The sequence below is a fragment of the Rhinolophus sinicus genome, chromosome 1, assembly GCF_057876585.1.
Source record: "Rhinolophus sinicus isolate RSI-liver-muscle chromosome 1, RSI-T2T, whole genome shotgun sequence".
NCBI lineage: Eukaryota > Metazoa > Chordata > Mammalia > Chiroptera > Rhinolophidae > Rhinolophus > Rhinolophus sinicus.
This window is the reverse complement of record NC_142501.1, coordinates 46196519-46221412: the sequence shown is the minus strand read 5'-3', so window position 1 is coordinate 46221412 and position 24894 is coordinate 46196519. Positions and strand designations below refer to the sequence as shown.

At 34.8% G+C, this 24894-nt stretch overlaps 1 protein-coding gene across 6 annotated transcripts in view; it reads right to left on the bottom strand.

The window, feature by feature from the left end:
- The window catches only part of CNTN1 (contactin 1), a 289420-nt gene that overhangs the window by 108348 nt on the left and 156178 nt on the right, over positions 1–24894 (bottom strand). For all 6 annotated transcript variants that reach the window (XM_019756346.3, XM_019756344.3, XM_074325831.2 and 3 more), the window contains 8 exons: positions 24007–24141; positions 22558–22590; positions 17811–17943; positions 13522–13694; positions 11601–11696; positions 7245–7451; positions 2743–2842; positions 2386–2567 (listed from right to left, as the gene is read on the bottom strand). In XM_019756346.3, the coding sequence (XP_019611905.1) occupies positions 2386–2567; positions 2743–2842; positions 7245–7451; positions 11601–11696; positions 13522–13694; positions 17811–17943; positions 22558–22590; positions 24007–24067 (985 nt within the window). In that variant the 5' untranslated portion in view covers positions 24068–24141. The remainder of the gene's footprint in view (positions 1–2385; positions 2568–2742; positions 2843–7244; positions 7452–11600; positions 11697–13521; positions 13695–17810; positions 17944–22557; positions 22591–24006; positions 24142–24894) is intronic.

Here is a 24894-nt window from a genome sequence, read left to right as displayed (position 1 = left end):
TTGCTCCAATATTAGAACAGTATGTAGTTAGGAGTATCATGAGAGTGGTGTATGAGGACATTAACAAAAGGTGAGTTCCAGGTACCAAATACAGAAAGTGAACCATGAAAGAGGGAGCAATCAACTGTGGCCACTGCTGCTGTTAGATCAGGTAAGAGACAACTGAGAATTGACCATCAGCTTTAGCAACATGGAAGTCATCGGTGATCATGACAACAAAGATTTCAGTGCAGAAGTGGGGATGACAATTAAATTGGAGTGCATTTAAGAGAGAAAAAAAGTGAAGACATTTTTAGAGTATAGACAAATCTGTCAAGATTTTTATTACTTTTTTTAAAAGACAAGAAGAAGAGAAATGGAGCAGTAGGCAGAGTTCAAAAGCAGATTTTAAAGAAGGAAGAAATAAGAACCACTATACACAGATAGGAAAGATCCAGTGAAGAAAAAAAAAACGCTTACGCTGCAGGGAGGCGGACTGCTGGGACAATATCCTTAAATGAGTAAGAGGAGTAGAATCTAGTACACAAGTGCAGTTATTGGCCTCAGATAGAAACTGCATGTATAGTAATAAGAGCTATGGGTAGAGATCCAGGTATTAGGTAGATGTAGGAGGGGAGATTGGGGAAGTTCTAATTCAATTACTTCCATTTTCTCTGTAAAATAGAAAGGCAAATTCTCACCTGAGAGTTAAGTTGGTGGGGGAGGTGTTATAGGTTTGAAGGGAATTGTGAAGGCATGAAATGGCCATCTGAGAGTGGGAGAGTAAGTTGACCTGGAGAAATGTAGTGTAATTGCCAGGTAACACTAATGGTTCACTTAAATTTAGTGATAATTTAAAAAGGATTAACTCACATAGTAGTGTTTATCTCAAGTCATATTTAAGTTCCTGAGTTCAGGTAAAGGAAAAGAAAAGGAAGATAGTATAGAGAAGCCACTGCTTGAGAGGGCTACAGGCGAAGCAGTGTCTTTAAGGGAGAACCACATTTCAGTTAGAGTAAGAGGACGATGGAATGTTCAGAATAGAAGTTGAGTAGAAGTTGGGAATGTAGGGGATTCTGATGACAGTGGACTATGTATTGTAGAAAGCACAGGATTTCAGAAGTTGGGGTTGGATATTGAATAGGACATGTACAGAGTTGTGTGGGTATTAAAGTGCAGGCCATGAGGTGCCCTTGGGGTCCAAGGCTTCTCCAGGCAGATTAAATAAACAGGGTAAAGGTTAGATGAGTCTAATGGTGCTGGACTCCTTGGGATGGTGGTGGTGAGGTTGCATATGCTGGGTCATTGGAGGCACTTAGTACTTCATCTTTATATAGACAGAGGCCTGGGGTCCGGTCTCCACTCTGCCACAGTGCCCTTCCCCATTCCGGTATTCCAATTTGGCTTAGACATCAACTCTAGTTTTTCCTATCACCCGTCTTCTTGGTGTGGCTAAGGTAACCCTCACCATAGCTTTATTGATATCTTATGTAAATTTCCAGATTGCATCCTCACAATTTTCTTTATAATTATGTGTGTTAGGCATGTGGCTATTTGTGTGTAATTGTATACATTTGGGGGATTTATAAATATAGTATGAATTCCTCAAGGTGACAGACTATTTCCTTTATCTACCTATCCTTGCTCCTAACAGTGTCTGCCTCTGAGTAGATACTCTCTATATGCTTGTCCTTTAAATGAATGACCTTATTGAAGCCTTAGACATTCATTCAGCTATGACCTGCATGTTTCACATTGTGGAATATTATAGAGATGATTTCAGCCTGCAAAATTCCAAGTGTTGCCTGAAAAACATTCTATCCGCCCAAATATAAAGCTCATCTCCGTGTGTGAGAATCAAACACTTGTGCCAAGAAAAATGTTTCCTTAGACCAGTAGTTCTCAAAGTGTGGTTTCTGGACCAGTAGCATCTCCTAGGAACAAATGCTTGAGCCCCAGTGCTTGAGACGTTTTAACTCACAAACTCTGAAGGCAGGAATCTGCAATCTGTGTTTGAACAAGCCCTCCAGGTGATTCTGAGGCAGACTAATGCAAACCAGTGGTTTAGACCAAGTCATAACACATAGATTCTTCTACAAATAAAAAGGTACTGCAAAAAGAGAATGACGAAGGGCGTCAACAAACTACATTAACTGTATTTGCTGATAATTATGAAGAACATTACAATCAATCCATTGGTGTTGTTACTATAACTGATGGTATGAGTTCATAACATCTATAACTCATATGTATGACTTAATTAGACATGAGACAAATAGTTCATCTTTTTGCATAACGTAATATATATCACTGTTGTTAAACTATTAGTCACTATCTACTAGTTTTTCAAGTATGGAAATGGCTGTAAATAAGATATTTATAGAAAGTGTTAAAAAATGTATCTACCTTGAACATAAATTCTTGCCTGGTGTTTATCCTTTCCTCTAATGTTCTCAGCCTCACATTCATATGTGCCTTCATCTTCTAGCTGAATATTGAAGATCTTGAGGACAGCTCCAGAGGTGCTGATCTCGGCAGTGCTTGGCATTGGTTCCAGGACTTTCCGCCACCGGATATCAGGAACAGGACTTTAAACAGGAGATGTAAGAGCTAAGTGTCTACAATGCTTACAAGGCAATTTTATGTTTATGTTTATAGCTAAACATTTACATCGTTTATTTCCGTACACAAAATAAATGTATTTCAGTACACAAAAATTAATGTATTTCTATATATGTTAATGAAAAATATACTTCTACTTACTTGCCAAGTGCAAAACACTCTAAAGTCACATTTTGACCCATCAATGCATATATGTCCTTGAACTGAACTACAATATCAGCAGGATATGGTTTTGTTGTTCCTAATATTAAGAAAAACAAAAACATCAATGAATTAATAAGCAGAATAGTGTCTTTTTTTTTTTTTTGACATTGTGATTTGTTTTTTTATATATAGGATTAGAATTGATTCAGTATAGATGGCTTCTCTCTGTACAGGTCTTGAAAAATACCTGATTATGTCACAATGCATAGATTTATTTGTTTATGCATAGTATGTATATAGTACAAATTTTATCAAGCATTTTCAATCATATTGGCTCATTCTTTCAGCTCTGTAAATCAGTCTAATTCAATTCACTAAAAAGAAAAAAATCAAGAAATCTTTAGGGAGCATCAAATATATGTGTAAAATATTGCACCAGGTGCTACATGGGGCTTAGGAAGAAAGGGAAAGAGGAAACTAAATGAGGGAAAAGGGAAGAAGGAAGAGGGGAGAAAAGAATGAATCAGGCAAGAAAAGAAAGAGAACAGGAGAAAGAAGTGTACATGGTGATGAAGGTAAAAGGGAAATAAGTTAAAAAGAGGTAAAAAAGAAAAATGTCTATTCAGACATCGCTGTTCATCAATATAAGTACTTTATTTCATTATTTAACATATCAGTCCTGAAAGACGTATTATTCCCTTATCGGGAAAGAAATAGGCTCAGAAAGGAAAATACATTGTTTAGGATCACACAGGAGTGTGTACTTTACACCATATAATGCTAAAGAGACACAGAGATACACAACAACCTGAAATACAAACCAAAATAAGAACAAATGATCTAAAAAATTAGCAGCCAAGAACGATTACTGGAAGTATGTAGGGGCTGTAGAAATTTCATGCAAGGTGGGATTTAAACTAGACCTAGTCCAGTGAAGAAATAGCATATTATGACAAACTTTCAGGAGTGTGCAGGAAATAAAATTTGAAAGTAGTCCAATGTTCATTGCATCATTAGTTACGGTGGCTAAGACATGGAAAAAACCAGTGTCCTTTGATAAATGATTGGACAAGGATGTGGTATATATACACAATGGAATACTACTCTACCATTAGATGAAATACTGCCATTTGCAACAACATGGATGGATCTTAATATTATTATGCTAAGTGAAATAAGTCAGACAGAAAAAGTCAAGAACCATATGACCTCACTCATATGTGGGATATGAAACTGAAAGCAAGAAAGGAACAAAACAAAGAAAGAAACAAAAACTCATAGACACAGACAATAATTTAGTAGTTCCCAGAGGGTAAACGGATAAGGGCTTGTTAGGAAAGAGTAAAGGGGATCAAATATATGGTGATGGAAGGAGACCTGACTCCAGGTGGTGAGCACACAATGTGATATACAGATGATGTATTACAGAATTGTACACTTGAAACCTATGTAATTTTACTAACCATTGTCACCCCAATAAATGTAAGTTGATAAATTCAAATGATGTTGAAGTATATGCTGTTGAAGATGAGCTTGAACCTACAATCTAGAAGGTTTGAAATTGTGATATTAAATATTTTGAAACTAATTTCCTCAGTGGGTTACTACCAATGGGTTTTGGTAAGAGAAGCAATGTGAATCTTACCCTTGGTTTAGGTGGAAGAACTTGTTGGTAGTTTTAAAGGATGGAGCATGGAGAAGAGATATATAGAAGAGAGTCTTAAATCTAAGGGAGGTTGTTTCTTAAATTAAAAAGAAACAGAAGGGGGCCTGAATTAGGGTACAGCCACAGTGAAAACAAAAGGAAAGAACAGATCCACGTTGTGTTTTACAGGCAGAATCAGCAAAACTGCCCCTTGGATCAATGTTTTCTCAAGGTGTAGACCAAAGTTCCAATTCTTCAGAATCACCTGGGGTGCTCATTGAACCTGTATATTGCTGGCCTGCTGAATCAGTATCTCTAGGCTCCACATTTTCCTTAATCTTTCCAAGTGCTTACATACTACCATGTTTCCCCAAAAATAAGACCTACCCAGACAATCAGCTCTAATGCGTCTTTTGGAGCAAAAATGAATATAAGACCCGGTATTATATTATATTATATTATATTATATTATATTATATTATACCCAGTTTTATATTATAGTAAATAAGACCGGGTCTTATATTAATTTTTGCTCCAAAAGACGCATTAGAGCTGATTGTCCGGCTAGGTCTTATTTTCCGGGAAACACGGTAATTGAGAACTGTCCTGAAGATGAGGGGAGGAAAGGAGTCGATTTAAAATGCTACCTGGACAGTACTGTTAAAGGAGATGAAGAACACCAAAAGAGGTATAGAGGGAAGATCACAGGTGTGTTTGGAACATTTTGAGTTTAATATCCTGAGAACCTTCTGTGTGAAAAATCCAGGAGGTATTTAGAATTAAAGACTAAACACAGTGAGTTTAGGAAATGTGAATTCGAAGCCATCTGCATATGGCTGCTGTTGAAAAGGCATAAATAGGTGAGAAATATAGGAAAAAAAACATTAGAGAGAAATATAAGAAAGAAAAAGATCTGGTGAAGGATAGTGCATAGAATTTGTCATAGAAGCATCTGTGAGATGAAGAGAAAGAGGGAGGAGTCAAGTAAAACAGGCAAAGAAGGGAGAGTTCAGGAGAGGCAGACGAGCTAAACAGTATCAAAGTTCATACAGAATCAGGACTAAGAAGCTTCCTTTGGATTTAGCAAACAGGAAGTTGTTTTGAAAACTCAAAGTTGTTTGCATTGACTACAACAGAATACACAGAGGGAAAAGAATGGAGGAGTTTGAAAATTCAGAAAAGAAAAGAAGTAAGTGATATACTGAAGTTCCTAAATGAATCCCATGGAATATGGACCAGAACACTGGAGGAATTACCTTAAACAGGAAGAGAAACACTTCTTCCAACAAATTAGAAAGTAAGAAATAAATAGAAGTGCTGAATTTCTGGGAAAAAGTAAGAAAGAACACTAAGGACGTATTTACATCGTGGCTTCTTTTAACTCTGTGAAGGAGTGGGTGAGAGCATCTACCATGGAAGTAAAGAAAGGGGTTCTACGGAAAGGAACCTCACAGGTGATCTGATCTGATCATAAATTCCTAACTGGGCAGGTCATGGTGGGTAGTCACATCTTGCCTATAACTTCTTTAGTGAGAGGTTTTTAAGCAAGCCTAGTCCATTGTCCTTGTGAAAATAGGTTAACATACCTTTGAGTTGTGAGAGGTAATAACCACCCTTAAGAAAGCACATATATTTCTTGAAAGATCCTATAATCCAATCCTCACCTTGCTTTCTCCCACCTTCATGTAATCTTCCTTATGTTCCCTTCTTAATTTCAAATACATAAAATGAAACTGCAAAACTGTTACCCTCTGGATAATTTGACATTTTATTCCCTAACATATGTCATCAGTTTGGCACAAATAAACTGATAAAAATTCTCTACAGGTTTGGACATTTCTTACATTGACACTATCAAGATTGGGAAGAGAGAAAAGAGCCAAAAAGTCTAAAGAAATCAACTAAGTAGTGTGTTTCCCCAAAAATAAGACCGGGTCTTATATTAAGGGTTGCTGCAAAAGACGCATTAGGGCTTATGTTCAGGGGATGTCATCCTGAAAAATCATGCGAGGGCTTATTTTCCGGTTAGGTCTTATTTTGGGGGAAACACGGTACCAACCATGTGACTGCTATCTTGAAAAGAGTAATAAACATGGCTCATAGTGATATGATGGCTTTTTCCCCATTATCATACCCTACTTAAGAGTAGAGCTAGGAAACAAACCTAAATCTGTCAACAGTGAAACCAGTGTTTTTTCAGAAGCTTGAACTCAGTGATATGAGTGTAGCAGCATGTCTGCATTAAAAATAATGTGAAGTAAGCAAATATACTGTGATCTGATTTTCTCAGGAGGTGGTACATTAAAAAAGGGAATTAGAACCTGGGAAAAGGACAGTCAAGTATGTCATCGTCATTGCATAGGTGCCACAGTAGTAATACTTATGTTAATTACTTATAGTAGAAAGCTAATTCTGGTGTGCTTTATGTAAATAATCCCTTAAAATGTCAAAACAACCCAACTGTCTTTTTTTCCCCTTAATTCTGTAATAATATAATTTTTCATCTAATCTTTTGCTCTCCTTCATGTACTAAGACCTGGCCATGGCCATGAAAATAAGCAAACACCAGAGATTCCTCTTGTAATTAATATAGTGGTATTTGGCTAATGAATCAGTTCCCTTTGCATTCTCTGAACTAATGGCCAGCAACAGGAACTATACCATCTCTTAGGGCATTCTTACGATGTCAATTGTAAAGGTTAAGGAAGGACCAATATTTTCAAAATGTGTATCCTCTTTTTGCCCTGACTGAGCAACCAGCTAGTCTCACCACAGGCTATTTCTTTTTATTATCATAAATATGCCATAAGCAGATGACCTTGACAAATCATTTTGTAAAAAATAAAATACTTACGCTCAGGTAGTGGAATGAGAGGGATAAATTTGCTGAATACACTCTTTGTAATGGAAGGACTAGATACAAAGCAGGAATAATTGCCTTTGTCCGATGACTCAACATTCGCAATGTAGAGATTGCCGTTTGTCTGAGACACAAATCTTCGTTTATCCATTGTGATAAATACAGGAAATTCATTTAAAAGCCAGCGGTAACTAAGATCATCTAGAAGAAAATATTGTCTACTAAATATTAAGCTCTTCTCAAAATGCAAGTAAGTAATAAGCTAACACATAATCTAATCTAGACTTTTATAGAGTAAATGTTGGAAGTAGGCCAAGGCAAACAGTGCAAATTTTCTAAAAGCTATTATATTTTGAGTGAATATAAGCATATTTTGAGTGCTAAGCAATTATATCTCTCTCTCTCTCAATTATTTTATGGACTACTAATATTCCTCTGATGGACTAAATAAAATTCAGGTTAAATGACTTGCTTAGAATTTCATGACTGTTAAGTAGAACTGGGGGGTTTGAATCCAGGTCTGATCATTCAAAGCTCATGACCCATTTTCCCTGCTGCATTTAAAAAAAATAAAATCAACATAACTAACCACACAGTGGCTTTATATCTTTTTTGTTTTTGTACTCCTATATTAAATTATAGATTTAGGAAGGAGTTTATATAACCTGTTCTGGCCACGTTAAAAAGAGAAAAACCACAGAAACAGAGAAATGCATGTTACTGCTTTTTTTAAATATTAGGAAATATATCATATGGTAACTCTTAACTACAGGAAATTCCTTTGGCTGACTACACTGGATGATGTGTCCAAAGTCAAATTTCCTCATTAATTTGTTGCTTTTCATAATTTTCTATTCATATCTCCCCTTTCTGCTTTGAGGAATGACTCCCCAATAGTCATCACAACAGTAATGCACAAGATGGAACCAAGCACGGTGCGTGTTTCTCAGTCACAAAACGTTGATTCCGTTTAAAACATCATGACCATGTGAAGACAACTGCCTCTAGGAAGATCAGAAGAGGAGATCTCTTTCATCAAGTTAGATAGGATATAAGATGGCAGAAGGTCAAGATCTTTTAAAAGTGAAAATTACGACACGCTACCCTTTTGCTTTAGGGAGCTCAAGGTGACTGGTAAAACTGCCAAAGGGAGCATGAAAGAGAACTATGAAAATCTAAAAAAATTGCTTGGAAATAATAATCCAGAGGAATCCATTTAGGTTAGATATGTAATTTTCTCCAGAAATATACAATACCAGGAAAGTAAATGAAAATTATATTATTTAGATATTTAATATTAACTTTTTATTATGCAAACAGTATATTTTTATTGTCAAAAATTAGAAGATACAAATAAAGCTAAGAGAAATAATATTAAACCACCATAATTCTTCAACTTAGAGTTATTATTGTTAACATATATCTTTCTAGACATTTATCTGAAGAATTCTATTTTTTTAATTGTTATCCTTATGCTGATTTAGGATCACGTAAAACCACAGAAGAATCAAGATAGAAAGAAACTTAGGGGGCTGCTTAAATTGCTAAATTGGGTTCTTGGAATTGGGTAAGAAATAATGCCATATAATCTTTGATCCAAAATGATATTTATAGTAAATTTTAAACATGCTATAAATTTGGCTGATTGTGAATTTTTTTATTTTTTTCTATTCTCATTTGATAAGAAACTCAATATTTTTGCCTTGATTTTTCGTTACAATTAAATTCCAAAAAAGTCAAGGAAAGTGTAGATTTCCTTATAGAGAATTTTTTTCTTAACCATACAATGTTTCAAGATACCACATACAAAATGCATTCAGAACAGTCTGGGTACTCCATAGGTATGTGAATATGGAGACCTGCATTTTTAATTCTAGGCTAACAATGACTTTGGTGAGGCTTTTAATCACTCTATTACTCAATTTCTCTAAAATGTAAGACTTTTTATGTCCTACTCATAAGAGACGTGGGAAGAGGAATGAGATGTTTTAATATTTGAACTTTTAAGGGACAAAAGTTAGGTCAGAGAAATTATTGTGCTGATGTTTGTATGAACATCAGCCTTGCACTCTACAGCAATTGGTCTGGCTGATTTAATGCCCAATGAGGATTCTCCAGTTTACTTATTTAATATAGATCAAGTAATCAAGTACCTTCTATGTGCTGCTAAACGAGCCAGATGTGGTCTTTGCCCTTAATAAATGTAAATGTATCTAACAAAATTTAGCCTACTAATAAGTCATTCACTCAGACAAAATAATAATTGCAATATGTTAGAAGCTATCATTTCTCATTAAAACAAAGGTTGGAATTGCTATTGCCATTTTGAAACAAGAACACTGAGGTTCAGCTAGTAGGTTAATTGACTTATCCAAGGACATGAAGCAATAGGGAGGCAGAAATGACTTTCTCACCTCTCCCTTCACCCCACCACGACAAAAACTTCTCCAAGATTGGTGCAGATTGGTGTGGCAGCTGCCCTGCCTCTCCAACTGAAGAATAGGCTTTTATTTTGGCAAGCAAGAGCTAAAGTCTGATCCACTTCTCACAGGGACTCAGTGGATTACCCGGGATTATTATTTCCAAGCAATTCTTTTAGATTTTCACAGTCAGTTCTCCTTTCTCCTTTTGTTGTTGTTGTTGTTGTTGTTGTTTTGTTTTGTTTGCTTTTTTTTAAAGAGGGCACAGCTCACAGTGGTCCAGGTGGGGATGGAACCGGCAACCTTGGTGTTAGTAACAACACGCTCTAACCAACTGAGCTAACCGGCCACCCCACAGTCAGTTCTCTTTCACTCTCCTTTTGGCAGCTATACCAATCATCTTGAGCTGCCTAAAGCAAAAGGGTAGTGTGTCCCTGATTTCACTTCTTCCTACTTTCTACTGTATCCACTCTATTTCAGCGACCCTGGCTTACTTGGCCTTCCTCCACAGGCCTGCTTCAGGCTTTTCTTGCTGGACATATGCCTGGCATATGCTTCCTTCTTATGTATGCATTGTTAGCTTCTTCATTTCCTTCAGACCTTTATTCGCAGTTACTTTCTCAGTGATATCCTTTATTAAAAATTCAACCATCGCCTCACAGTTCCTCTCCCCCTCCTCCACACCTTTTTCTCCCTAGAGCTTATCTATCAATATCTGGCACATTATATCCTTTCACAATTTATCTTGTCTATGTCTTTCTCTCCCAGTAGAAAGTCTCTGAAAGCAGGTAGCTTTTCTTATTTTGCCCACTGAGGTATTCCTGTGGCATAAACAGTGCCTGATGCATAGCAAATGCTCACAAGAGATTTGTTGAGTGATTGAATCCCATCCAGTGACGAATATGGCCAAATGCCGTCATTGGCTATTTATGATGATTTACTTTGTGGAAAATACTATGGAGATGAGGGGATTCTTTTCTTCCCACAGTTTTGGCAGTTTTTCAAAGATAAGGACTATTCTCTCATTGAATTATTATTGCAACATTTTGAACCCATATGTTCCTTCTATATTTATCAATTAATAGTCTTTATTATTGTTATTATAAAGACAGTTACCAATATTTGATATATAAACAATCAGAATTTATATATTATTGTAATAAAAATATATGCCAAATTAAGATAGCCTACACAAAATTATTTATAACAGTCTGTTATGATTAATTCTCTATGGGAATATTTAAAGTCAAACTTATGGCATAATATTAGAAATACAAGAAGTGAAAAGTAGTATTTATATATTATTTCAAGAGATAGCTGATAAATAAAACAAGTGAAAATTGGTGAAAATATATGAAGTGTTCATCTTTTACAAAGCCTTTTGGCAGTTTTTTATTTTAGCCTTATCAAATTACTGAAAACGTATTCAAAGTTGAATCGTGTAATAGATGACACTTAATATTAGCCCCTTTCTAAATTGGATGATTATTCTTGCAGATAAGTGTTCCAAAAGAGATTAATATTTATTATGTCTTCATCCCTTTCTTGTGTTTAATTACAGTTCACAGTATATTACAGATGTTAAATTGTTAATAAAATGATGGATTATATATCACTTCTCAGTATCATTCTATTTCAGGAATAATTTGTAGAAAATCTATCATATTTTTTCTAGTAAAACAGGAATTTTAATGGGGATATAATCCTACATGTATACTGTTTATAAAATGAATTAATCATAGATCTTTGGAATTAGGGCCAAGCGAAGAAAGAGCCAAAGAAGACAGCATCTATAACCACTAGTAAGTGATACAAGGTTATGCAAATATCGAGACTAATTTAATTATAAATGTACCATTATTGTTCAGAAAATAAAAACTTGCCCATTTCATTGCATAGATGCTTACAGTCACAGAGGAACTGAAGTTACCTGGAAAATGGTATGGAGGATCACAGAGAAGTACCATTCCTTTTCCTTCTTTCACTCTGACCTCAGGACGTTCCTCAGGTGGGAAAGGATCAAGATCTAATTATGAAAGCAAGAAGGAAACAATCATTGTCTGGTCAATAGAAAGACACAGTCATTGAAGTTTACCCTTCAGCTACTAATTCACTTTTTGATATGACACTTCTCAGTTGGTTTGGAGAAACCTATCAAAGTCAATTCCCCATTGTTACAGGCTTGATTTACATTCACTACAGAGGAGCTCTGTGGGGAACCTAAACCTATAGATATGGGTAGCTATCTACATCACTGTTCTGACAATGCTGAAGATTACAGATACCCTGAACGTTTGCTTCAAATTTAGGAAGAATTTCAGTAAGGGTATCTGGAAATACAAGGGGCACAGACGTACCAGGGAGCTACCAAAGAAAGTAAATAAAGAGGAATAACTTAGAGAAATGGACTCATTTGAAAGGTATATTTCCCTTCCCAAGGGAGAATTCCAAGGAATAAGGATGAAAGGCAGGTTCCAAGTTGAGGAACAAGAAAGGCACCAATCTCTTGGTCCTTTTCAAATTCTGGGTTTTCCTCAATTCAGATTTCCTTTACTCTTTTCCATGTATGTGGAACTCACATTTTGTGTGGTTTCTTGACACTCTACTATTTGATTTTTCCTTTGTTTTACTGGTGTTCATTCTGTTTCAGTCCTGTGTCATCTCTTATCCTTATCTGTCATCAGTACTCAAATTATAAAATCTAACTTTTATTTCTCTGAAAAATCATCACCTTAATGATTACCGTTTTCCCGAGACTCCTTCAAATCTACATTTCTAGTCTTGATGCCTGACTTGAATACCATCCCTATCCTCTAATACTTTGTTGACATTTCAGCACGTATAACTTAATGTTATCATAGTTTCTGCATGTGAAGCAACCATTTAAATGCTTCCTCCCAACCTTGAAATTGAATTTTACTTGCTCCATCCCATTTTTAAAGAGAGCAGAATGTTTCTGGCCTTAGACTAAACTTTTCTTAAAAAATATATTTAGTTAAGGTCTTCTTTTTTTTCAGTTCAATTTAATTTGTCAATTATTTCTTCAAGGATTGTTTATTATTTACAGTCCCACTGTCATCACACCAATTTAATTTCACTGCTCTACCTGACTATATCTCTACCTCCTAGTAATCACTACCACGTGGGTCCTCTTAAAACATCATTTTCAACCTATAATCCCTTTTGCAAAAGATTTAAATGCTGACATAAAATCACATACTAGAGAATATCTAGTCCAACCCCTCTTCCAACGCACAATTTTTTTTGGAACAACCTCTGATTTTTAGTTTAGCACAGTGTTTCTCAAAATATGTTTCATTATTGCCCTCAAAAGGAGAATATTTTATTTATGAATATACTTAATAGAAATACTTTAATTAAATTATAATATAATTTATTCCTAACAAGAGACTATACATACAAAGGAATGAGATTTTATCAGGTAGGACAGAGTTTTGGAGAGCTACAAACCATTATGTTGTAATATCTAAGATGGTTTCTGCCCCAACCCAGAACCAATTTTTCACTCCTTTGGGGGTGACATCACCCCCACTGAGAATGCATGTCCACTGATGCTAATTTTTAGAAACTTATTCAAGATCTCTCACAAAATGGCCTTAATTGATCTTCCAATGCTATCTTTCACTATTTCAAGTGAATTTATAATACCCCTCATGACGCTTTACTCTCCTGAAATTTCTTCTTCTCCACTCAATTCAGTCTCACTAATATAACACCCACTTTCTCTCACTTTCTTTTCTTCATTTCTCTTTTTGCTGAACTCTCAGGATAACATGTAAGCTTTACTTCACCTAAATACACTTGTGCTTTTTAACGTTACCATCACTTACATCCAAAGCTGAGGGTTGCTTCAGTGCTTCTGACCATCCCATAATTATTTGATGCTAAACAGTAGTATACTCCAGCATCTTTCTGTTTGTCAGGGTTGTTGATAACAAGGTTTCCTCCTACCATACTGTACCGATCACTTGTCAGATCAATATCCCCATTATTCATTCTCCATCTATGAGAAACAGAAATAAATGTCATATCAAAGGTCACAAAGCCTGTAAACAGTGTACTGGGCTAACATCATTCTAAAATAATATGGGAACAGCTCCTTGTGAATTCAGACGATTAAATAGATGACTCAGTGTGGTATTTCTTCACACCCTATAATTCTGTATCTCTGGGCTCACGATTTACAATTTAACTCAGGCACAGAAAGGTAAATTCTCAAGTGCATGAAATATTCCTTCTTTTTTCATGAAGCATCCACAAGGACAAATGTTTTACTGAATTTTCTACATAAATTGGTTTCTGAGCAAATATGCATGGATTATAAATAATATCTAAGCGCTAGTTAGATGCACGGATACACAGATACGGTACATAAAATATTAAAAGCATTGCTCTAACAGAAATAAAATATAAACTACTGTACCAATATTTGATTTTAATATCAAAGTAATTTTTCAATAAAACTAATTGGAATCAGTTTACTCAAGTAAATGTCACATTTTGACCACTAGAGGTCGATCACACAATTGGAAAATGATAAAAGTCAACTGGGTCTTGGTTTCCAAGCCACAAATATTGCAGATATAATTATGGGGATTGTGTTATAAATAAATTGACTAGAAACAGGAACCCAACTTTCTGGGTGAGATGATGAGAAGAATGCATGTGGAAAACACTTTTCAATTAAGCTGACCGCCTGCATACTTTTATAATCATTCTGTATCAGGGTTTATCCTTAAGGTTCCATGTCTTCCACAATGTTAAAAGGTAAGAGCCATGGCCAAATAGTGGGCCGTGGTTGCATTGCTTACAGGCTGGCACATTTCTGATTAGGGTCAAAATTTTGCCATAAAGGTCTGATGATTTTAGAATATTTTTTTTCGTTGTCCTTCAATCTAGTTGTGGAGGTCGCAGCTCAGCTCCAAGTCCAGATGCTGTTTTCAATTTTAGTTGCAGAGGGCACAGCCCACCATCCCATGCAGGAATTGAACCAGTAACCTTGTTGTTAAGAGCTCGCACTCTAACCAACTGAACCATCCAGCCATCCCTCTGGAGGCTCAGCAGCAGCTTGTTGTCTTCAATCTAGTTGTGGAGGGTGCAGCTCCCTGGCCCATGTGGGAATTGAACTGGCAACCCTGTTATTCAGAAATCATGCTCTAATCAATTGAGCTATCCGGCCGCCCCTAGAATATCTTTTAATAAATCAAATTACTGAAACATTTTCAGTTTTACTTTTTACAATGTAGGAGGTACCGTGTTTCCCCGAAAATAAGACCGGGTTTCATATTAAGGTTTGCCCCAAAAGACTCATTAGGGCTTATGTTCAGGGGATATCATTCTGAAAAATCATGCCACCTTAGGGCTTATTTTCTGGTTTGGTCTTATTTTTGGAGAAACATGGTACTTTAAAGCAAACAAGGAAAACTGTGTCTTGCATCTTGAAAAGCTACCAAATTTCAACACAGTGAAATCCTCGCATCCCCACAGTGGATGGTAATATTGTCCCTGCCTGAATCATCCAATGGCAAGTTAGTTGTTTAGCACTTGCCAAGGCAATGAATGGGTTTCCTTCTTGGGAAGTTCCAATTGTTATAGTAATTATTTTATGCCCATAATGCTGACTCCAAATTTTTGTTTATTGGCTTAACTTCCTCCCTGTGGATATGATTTTGCCTTTGATGTAATATAATGACTAAGTGTTGCTGTGTTTGGGTAAGGTCTCTGGTCTATTTTATTTTCAGGAACATCCACCATTGTTGTAATTCCTTGTTTCCCCGAAAATAAGACCTAGCTGGACCATCAGCTCTAATGTGTCTTTTGGAGCAAACATTAATATAAGATCCATCTATTATATTATATTATATTATATTATATTATATTATATTATATTATATTATACCCGGCCTTATATTAAAATAAGACTGGGTCTTATATTAATGTTTGCTCCAAGAGACGCATTAGAGCTGATGGTCCGGCTAGGTCTTATTTTCGGGGAAACATGGTCCCTTTCGCACAGATTTAAATGCAATTTTTATTGGAGTCCTTGTTATCTGAGGAGACAAGGCAAGGTAATGGAAGCCTCCACGCTGACACGGGGAAGGTCAAGTTCCCTATCGTAACTTTCAGGTTGTTGTCATGAATAACAGATTATCACAGAACATGCAATATAATAAAATAAATAAAACTACTACGTGAATGACAAGTTGAATGATTACCAAGGTTAGTATGGCTTGCTCTGAATATTAAATAAAATTTTAAAACTTCAAGTGTTCTGTTCCATCAGACAAACTGCATCGTAAGCTATCTTTTTCCTTCTTTTGTGGTGAGTTGCAGACAGCCTTCATAACAGAATTAAACATCTACTTCTTTCCTCCAATTATCTATATTAATATGTGGAAAGTCAGGCCACACTTGTCGTGGGGACTTCAGTACTGGTGAAACCTGTGGGAGGGAGCTGGCAATGTATTTGCCAAGCAAAGCTTTGCTACTTCTTTTCTTTTCTTTTTTTTTTTTTTAATTTTGGTAAGAACACTTAAGGACTTGCTAATCAATCTGTATAAAATTTCAGTTATATAAAGCTTTGCTTCTTACTCTCCTGTGGGGTGGTAGTAGTAGGTTGTGGCAAGGACAGCATATGTTTCTAGAATAAGGTCTGTGACCTCTTCTGTTTCGTCACCTCCAGTCCAGCAGGGAGACTGATGTGCTAAGGGTCCGTGTATGAATGTCAAAGACAGAGTGTCACGGAGTAAGATCACCGAAATAGCTTTTGCGATGCTATCAACCTATCTAGATAGAGACATACTGAAAAAATTATGTTTCTTTGAGAGTCATAAAACCTATGTATAAGTCCTAAATCTCTGATTTACTAGCTCTGGAGGAAGTTATTATTCAGGATTTAACTTCCTCTCCTGTAAAACTATGTGCTTGGATTACAACCTCCTCTGCAGTCCCTATTAGTTATACTATTCCATGTCCATGACTATGTACATAAACTCCCATTATGTATGGCTTAAGGGTAGAAATAAGTCTAGCCCCATAAAACATATTCAGAACAAATGTGTTATTTATAATTTATAAAATATCTACTTATATTGCATTTCCATGCATGAAATTGAAACAATAAAAATAATTTCAAAGGAATAGTAATTTTATATCTAAATTCATATTTTATTTTAAGAATAATTATATAATTATAGCCAGAGGCAAGAGAAAAATGAGTTTAATTAGAATTAAATGGGGGGATTCTCTTTAATAACAACTTTTTATAACAATAGAAAGCTATTTTTCTATTCAGGAAAAAAGTCTACTATTAAAACCAACCATGTTGAATGATAAGGTTCAATTAAGTCAGGTGACATTAATACACTAGAGTCCCAATTTCCCCATCAATCACTTGTTTTGTCTTCATGGAACCATTTCACAAGTGAAATCAAATCCATTGGTATTTAGTTAATTTTGGAATTTTGTTCTTTGCATCATACTAGAAACTATTGGCATACTTTTCTGAACAATTTGAAGCAGGAAAATCCATTGTAGCTTTTTAGAAGGCTATATTTGATAGCATAAATAGGTGCCCCAGAAAAACAGAAACAGATATGTTTATATAGATTTTCCAATAGGTAGAGACATTTAAGAAATTTTCTGTGTTGTCTAGAATATAGATTTGAGACTACTGAAAAAACTAGTGCTTCTTGGAATTATCTATGCAAGCTCTTTAAATGTAGTTAATATAAAAATATTATCCATCATCTGTAGGTGTGAGTTACCCACGCTAATACATACAAGAACATTTTATCCTCAAATACACATGGATTTCATAAATGGTTACTAGCATGGTCTCCGTTAGACAATTTTTAAATGGATGATGCCAAATGGCACTGGTATTATCTGTGCAGGAAATGGTAAGTAGATTATTTACATATATTTAAGAAAATTTCTATCTATTTAGACATTAAACACTTTTTAAAGAATAACTTAGAAGCCAATATTTTTGTTAATGTTTCTGGATTTTGTAGAAAGCGTTATATTTTAGCTTTCTCTATGGGTACAGGGTCATAGAGGCTGATCTGTAATCTTGAGGTCAACACTCCATTCTGAAATGAAAAGTGAGGTACATTACTTGTAAACTGGGAAAGGGCTGGCTCGTGCCCTGCAGTTCAATGAAACTTTTCCTTCCGGTGATTCCTCTGGATAAATGGTATTAATTGGTTGCTCTTCAAAAATTGGTCCAAATCCTTTATCTTCCTCAGAAACTATAAAACACATACATATATTTTATATTGTGCTGTTTCACAAGTCAAAAAATTGAATACATTAAAACAGGTTTTTAGGGGAAAAAAAGTCAGAATCTCCATTTTCATTCAAACAAAAGATTTCTGCCTCTATAATCCTAAGGAAAACATTTAGGTTCTTTATTCAAAATTATTTTCTGCCCATCTCTCATCATTTCTCCAAAAGTACCCTGTATTGCCATGCTTAACTACTTAGCTCCTCAAACAAGTCTCTGAGCTTTTCATGTCTCTGAGCTTTTACATATGCTTTTTCTCTTTCTAGAATTACTACCACCTCACTTTTCTCTTATCAAAATTTGCATATAGTTTATGACTTAGCCATAGAGTTAGTTCCTTCAGGTAGCCACTTCTCACCCCTTCTAGCTTCAGTTGGTTCTCATTTGTGTTCTCATAACTCCCTATCTAGATTATGGCACTTAACATACTTGCTGTGATTTTTTATATAATTTTCCTTCCACTTGATTGCAAATGCTTGGAGACAGGTGGCTATGTCCATAATGCATGTATACCACTCTCCTAGCCAGCTATCTAGCAATCTAGAACAAAATAGGTGCTTAACAATTTTTGAAAAACAGAATGAATGAATTTCTAAATGCTCTGGGGAAATTAGTCCCTTTCCTGGGTCAGTTCTTGTTTTTCTTGTTTTGTTGTGTTCTAACCATGTGACCAGTACTGGTACATAAAAACAACTAGAATAATCAATAAACTAGTTACATGAATATGGAAACTGGCCAATTGGTTTAAAATCTATCACAAAAATAGCAAGTTGAGAAGTGCTTGTTCCTGACAGGTGTATTCTCTTTGGATGGGAAGAGTGACACCTCACATCAGGAGAAGAGAATTATTCCACGTCATCAGCGTAGCAGTGTTTACAGAACACAGCTAAGAGCCATACGCCCCAAAAGAATTAATGCCTATGTGTAAGACTAGAAAGAAGACATATTCGTACATGGGAACATTGTAATGTCTCTGCTAGACCAAAGCTATGGGTCACTTCTCTCACTGAATTTTAAGAGAGAATTTAAGGCAAATGTCACACAGGCATTTTGTCTTCTCTAACATCAACCTTGAGGATAAGAGCTTTGTTCCAGCTTCCCTTAACAAGCAGTTTCATTATGTCATTTAAATCTGCCTTAGAGTGTTTAGCAGTACCTTTGGAAAACGTATTTAATCTCTCCAAACCTCAAAATCACCCTTAATTAAATGGGGATAATAATAAAATCTACCTCATTAGAGTATTATGATCATTATGTTGAGACAATGTATATAAGACAGTAGTGTACCTAGTTTATAGTCAGTAATTAATGCTATTGTTCTTCTTAATGACAAGTGCTTTTCATAATATATATATATATATTTCCTAATACTCCACTTCCATCTGCCCTTTATAGGAACAGACAATGAAACATATAGGTGATATAAATATTAACCTAATTTCCAACATAATATTGAATTTATTTTTCACGCTGAGAAAAATATTACATTTAAGATATTTCCCTTTGCCCATTTTCAAGATCAAAAAGCAGAAAAAGACACTTAGTTCACGTCACATTAGTGTTTCTTGTGAGTATTATTTTTAAATATATGTCCTTTGTTTTTCTAAAAATGCTCAAGCCTGAAAAAAATAACGTATTCTATTAGGTGGTTTAGCAATTACTCTATACATTTAACTTAGAGAACACGTTTGGGCCCTTGAAAGATGAATTACTCAAAACAATCTTTTGCATTGCATTGGCATACTCAGCGTGAACCTCTTAATGTAAACTTTATAACCCCCTTGAACAGTATCTGGGGTCATCACTCTGTTAGCTCAAGGGAAAATCACTTCCGGGGAGAATATAACACAAGGCTCAGCAAAGGATCCATTAATGCAAGGATTATACTCTCCACCAACAAAAACTTAAGTCATCTATTTCTTTTTTTCTAGAATCATGGGAAAATTAGATGACAAATTATGATGCTTTAGGGTTATTACGGGTTAAAGGACACAAGAAATAAAAACAGAAAACATATAGGTATTATGTTTAAAAAAAGGTTATTTTTAAAATATATGCTCATTTTCTTAGTTGGATAGATTCTTCTAAAAAGGAGAAGAAAATTACACGTGACTGCTCAAGCTAATTGAAGACAACACCTAAAACCACTCTTTCTTTTGATGTGCTTTTAATGCAAATTCATTTATTTGTATGATCTAAAATGGGATCACTTCATCTCTCACTATGTAGAGATGGTCCACTGTCAGCTTGCTATTCTATGTTATTTCTGGAAATTGGAAGGATAATTATGATTTGTGCTTAAGAGTTATTTTTTATTCATTTTCTGTCCATTTTGAAACAAGTTTTATTTCTCTTTCTGTAATATGCCATCTCAATTTGTTATCAAACCTAATTTCACATAAGTGTATTTATTGTAAGAAGAGTCTCAGGAAAAAAAATCTATTAGAAAAAAGCAAAACCCAAATAGTTTAATATTGAAATGTTTACAAAATTTACAATGCTACAGTGGTTACAGGGTAGAGAGTGTGTTACAGGCTCTCTTGAAATACAATAAACTCTCTAAATGAGACAATATTTGAATTGTTTCAAAGCACACTTCTTCCAGACAGTTAGCCAACTCTTCCCCACTGATAATCCAACAAGGACAGTTAGGGCTTGGGCTTTGAATATTCCAGTGCCCTAGTCCTTTAGGATCAGGGGTAATAGGTAAATTGCAGTCATTTACCACAACTAAAATGTAAAGAGTTGGTCTCAAGAATATGCAGCAATCAATTATTAGAACAAAGATTAGGGTCAGGTTAGCAGAAAGGTTAAGTCCACTAAATTTTCCTTTGCATGGCTTTACCTGCCCAAGAAGAGCCTATCACGTTTCTTGACAGTAACCATTTCCTTAACCCATGGGCCACTCCTGAAGCCTCTAGACACCGTGTTTTGCATAATTGTCTGGGTCTCTCCCCACGCCTATCCAATCTGCCTATTGATGCTGCCACAAGCCAAAGAATGTCTGGGGGAAGCAGAAGCTGGAAAAGGCAAAAAAGGAGCCTTCCACTCAGGCTTTGGCGGGAACATGGCCTTGGTAACACCTTGGTTTCAGACTTATGGCCTCCAATGCTTGAGACAATTTTCTGTTGCTCTAAGCCACTTGGTTTGTGGTACTTTATTATAATTACAGCAATCCTAGAAAACTAATACATGTATCATACTTATTATATAAGTAGTATAAATACTTATTATCCAAAATTAATAATAAAGTGTTAAACTTTAACGAACTAATCTTCCCCAAATTTATTTGACAGTGAAGTCCCTTTTAATGTAATTCTTGCTAAATACTGCAGTGCTCTTTGAAATACTGACCTAACACAGTCCATATTTCCCCACCTATGTACTTTTATTTGTGCCACTTCCTCTAAGAATTAGCTCCATTTTTAACATTTGAAATACTCACAAAATTCCCTTACCTACTACCTCCATCATTGAATAGCCCTTAATTCCCCAAAGGTATTCTTTTAAAGTACGTGTTTATTTTTCTTATAAATTTGTTACCTGCTTGCTTAACTTATTCCCTATTATATGGTAAGGTTCTTGAAGTCAGGGAAGATATCTCACTGATCTTTATATAGCATCCATGTAGTGATTCCTAACTCACAAGGTGGAAACAAAAATAACTTTGGTGGAATTCAGGCTAAGACTTTCCTTTCACTTAATTCTCATAGCCACCTACAAATGGAAGTTCTACTGACCCATTCTGGTATCAATATTATTGCTTCATCATGCAAGTTGTAGCACTGGTTGCTCAGTGATTCTTCCTGAGTATCCATTTTCCTACCACTAAGCAGTGGCTTTCATAAGTTACCAGTTTTACCATATTCATTGAGTGCCTATTATGTAGTCACTGTGCTAAAAGTTATTGTCACACTCTTTTTTCAGTTTTAAGTCCTCGCAACAGTCCTGTGATTTTTACATATTGGAAAGTTGAGGTTCATAAAAGTTGAATAATTTGCACACGATTACACAGCTCGTGAATACCAGGTTGAATATGCAAATCCACTATACCATAATGCTTCCATTTCTGGCAAGAACTGTTCAGTGGTTGAAGAAGAGTCTAAACTAGCAGGATTGCTAATTATAGTCAGTAATAATAAACAATACATTTTGCAACATCTTTGGATTTCTAGTTAAACTGAACCTTGAGATTCGAAGGTCATTACCTTTAGTTCTCTCTGGCAGTAAAGCAGGACGCCTTTAAAAATAAGTTATGTTTTAACAATATTCAAAATATTGTTTCAAAATTTAGAGGCATAGGATTGTCACAAAGCATGCAGAAAAAGTACAGGTCACACTGAGTATCTCCCATCTGCTACAAATAAACCTCTAATAGGATATTTGTTTGTGGTATATCCATTCATTCATTTTGACAATAAACATGTCACCATCCAGATAAACCATCTTACAATATCTCCAAGTGATCTAACATTAACTATTTGCCTTTAAGTTTATGGAGTTAGTAGCTTAAAGCAGAGATGACACATGATTCATTTGAGGAAAGTTGTTTGAAAAATGTACCTTTTCATCAACTTACCTCCATGACCATACCTTCTGTGCCATGTAAACTCTAAAAATGAAAGAAAAGAAAAAATTTACTCCCAAAGCAGCTCTTTGAGTTGTAATTTCAAACATTACTCTAATAATGAGATACTAGTTAATGAAATGTGATTACTGGCCTTAACTATTAAGGTTAATGTATCATCATATCTTTGCAGATACTTCTTGTCTTTGCATTTTATATTTGTAGAACTAAAATTTATGGTCAACAGAATTAATATGCATTATCAGCACTAATAAGATTATTTCTCTTTTACTTTATTCATAAAAATAAGACAGCCACAAAACCCTACCACAAAAATTTCTTTTATTATATTTGTATAATACATGCATATATATGCATAACATACGTATGAACAATTATATGTGTATGTGTAATTTCTGTGATTATATCAATGTCATTAAAATTCTTAAGTACTGATGAAATTAATATGTCTTCTAGATTCTTAAGTCATTATAATGAAAATTACTCCCTAAAAATAACATTTTAAAAATTTCTTTAATAATCAACATGAAATATAATGTGATGTCCATCAGGTTCATCATTAAATCAATCAGTGGTGACTGATAAATGATAGGATGAAATCCATCCACGTCTTGAATTCATAGCAACTCAACAAGTACTCACTGAGTTGAAGAAATTCAGATAAAGATATTAGAAAAATTGATTGTTAGAAAGCATGCTGCCTCAGATAAAAATATGATGTACCTCTCCTTGTAGGAAATATTGATGAATCTTTCATACTTGTCTTTGAAAAATAGAAATATAGTATTTGTATATCCTAAAACTATAACATACTTAAAACTGCTTTGTTATTCTTAACAAGCCTGCAAATATTGTAGATTATGTTATAATTGTTTTTATAAAACTGACCAGTCACTAATAAAAATTAAATTATATTAATTACAAATACATAAATTAATACATAAATAAATAACAAAGATGATAAAAGCTTAAAACCAAGTATTTTTGCATCATTTTACTACACTTTACTTTTATTTATGCTAATGAGGTTATTTAAATCTATTATATCTACATAGTGAAAATACTATATAATGGTGAGCTGTTAAATATCTTTTCCAAACCACATCAAATGATTTCAAGTTGAAATAGGCCATGATAGGAATACATACTCCACAGGAATTGACAGATGGTACAAGGCAAGGATTTTTTTCCCTCCCAAAGATCCAAATTTTAAACATTTACCAGCATACCACTATAAGATTAACTAAATATTGTGAAATTTTAACTGAAAGTGAAAAAAAAAAAAAATGGGTCAACCTTAGTATATATTAATTTGCTTGTCTGACACTGTGTCAAAAGAAAATATTAATTCTAACTTTCTACAGCAGATTTAATGATGTGAACACACATATTCATTTTATTGACATAATTTATGGAGATTATACAAAGGATATTTCTTACCTGACAGACAGGTTGTAAAAGATATTATAACAAGGTGACTAACCAGCAGCCACATTTTCATCTTGTATTCAGCAGAGGTTAGGTTCAATTTTCAAGAGAAGCTTTAGTTTTATGGCAGTGGATAATATTAAACACCTGCATTAAGCAAAGAAAAAAAACAAAGGGAAAGAAAGGAAAGGGAAGGGAGGGGAGGAGAAAGGGAGGGAAGGAAAAGAGGAAGGGAAGGGAAGGGAAGGGAAGGGAAGGGAAGGGAAGGGAAGGGAAGGGAAGGGAAGGGAAGGGAAGGGAAGGGAAGGGAAGGGAAGGGAAGGGAAGGGAAGGGAAGGGAAGGAAGAAAATATGTTCATCACTTGGGGTCAACAATGTTATCAATTCTATTTTACATTATATTCCTTGCTTGTAGAATGTTTTGGTTTATTTAAAACATTTGTAAACCCCATGTTGTATAATTCGGTATCAAGACTTCATCTACCTCCTAGTATTGACACTGTATGACCATGAGAAAGTCAATCAATTTGTATTTTCAGTTTTTAACTCTTTACCAATTAAGTATATTAATATTAATATCTTTTCTACAAATAACACAGTTGTAAACATTTCAATATCAATCATTTCAATTGAAAATTAAATTTATCTGAAGGGCTAGTCAATTTAATTAGATATATATTTGTATAAGAGCTTTGTAAACTCAGACCTTATGATATATTAGCGGTACCTGTTTGTGGCCTGGGGAAAACTTTTCTAGAAATTTTAATTTTTAAGTGTTAATATATATTGATTAGTAATAGTCATTCCTCTTTACTTTTTTCATTTATTCATCCAACAAAAAGTAAATAATTGCTCCTTCTATGTCAGTAAGGGCAAATCTAGGATTCATGGGACCAAGTC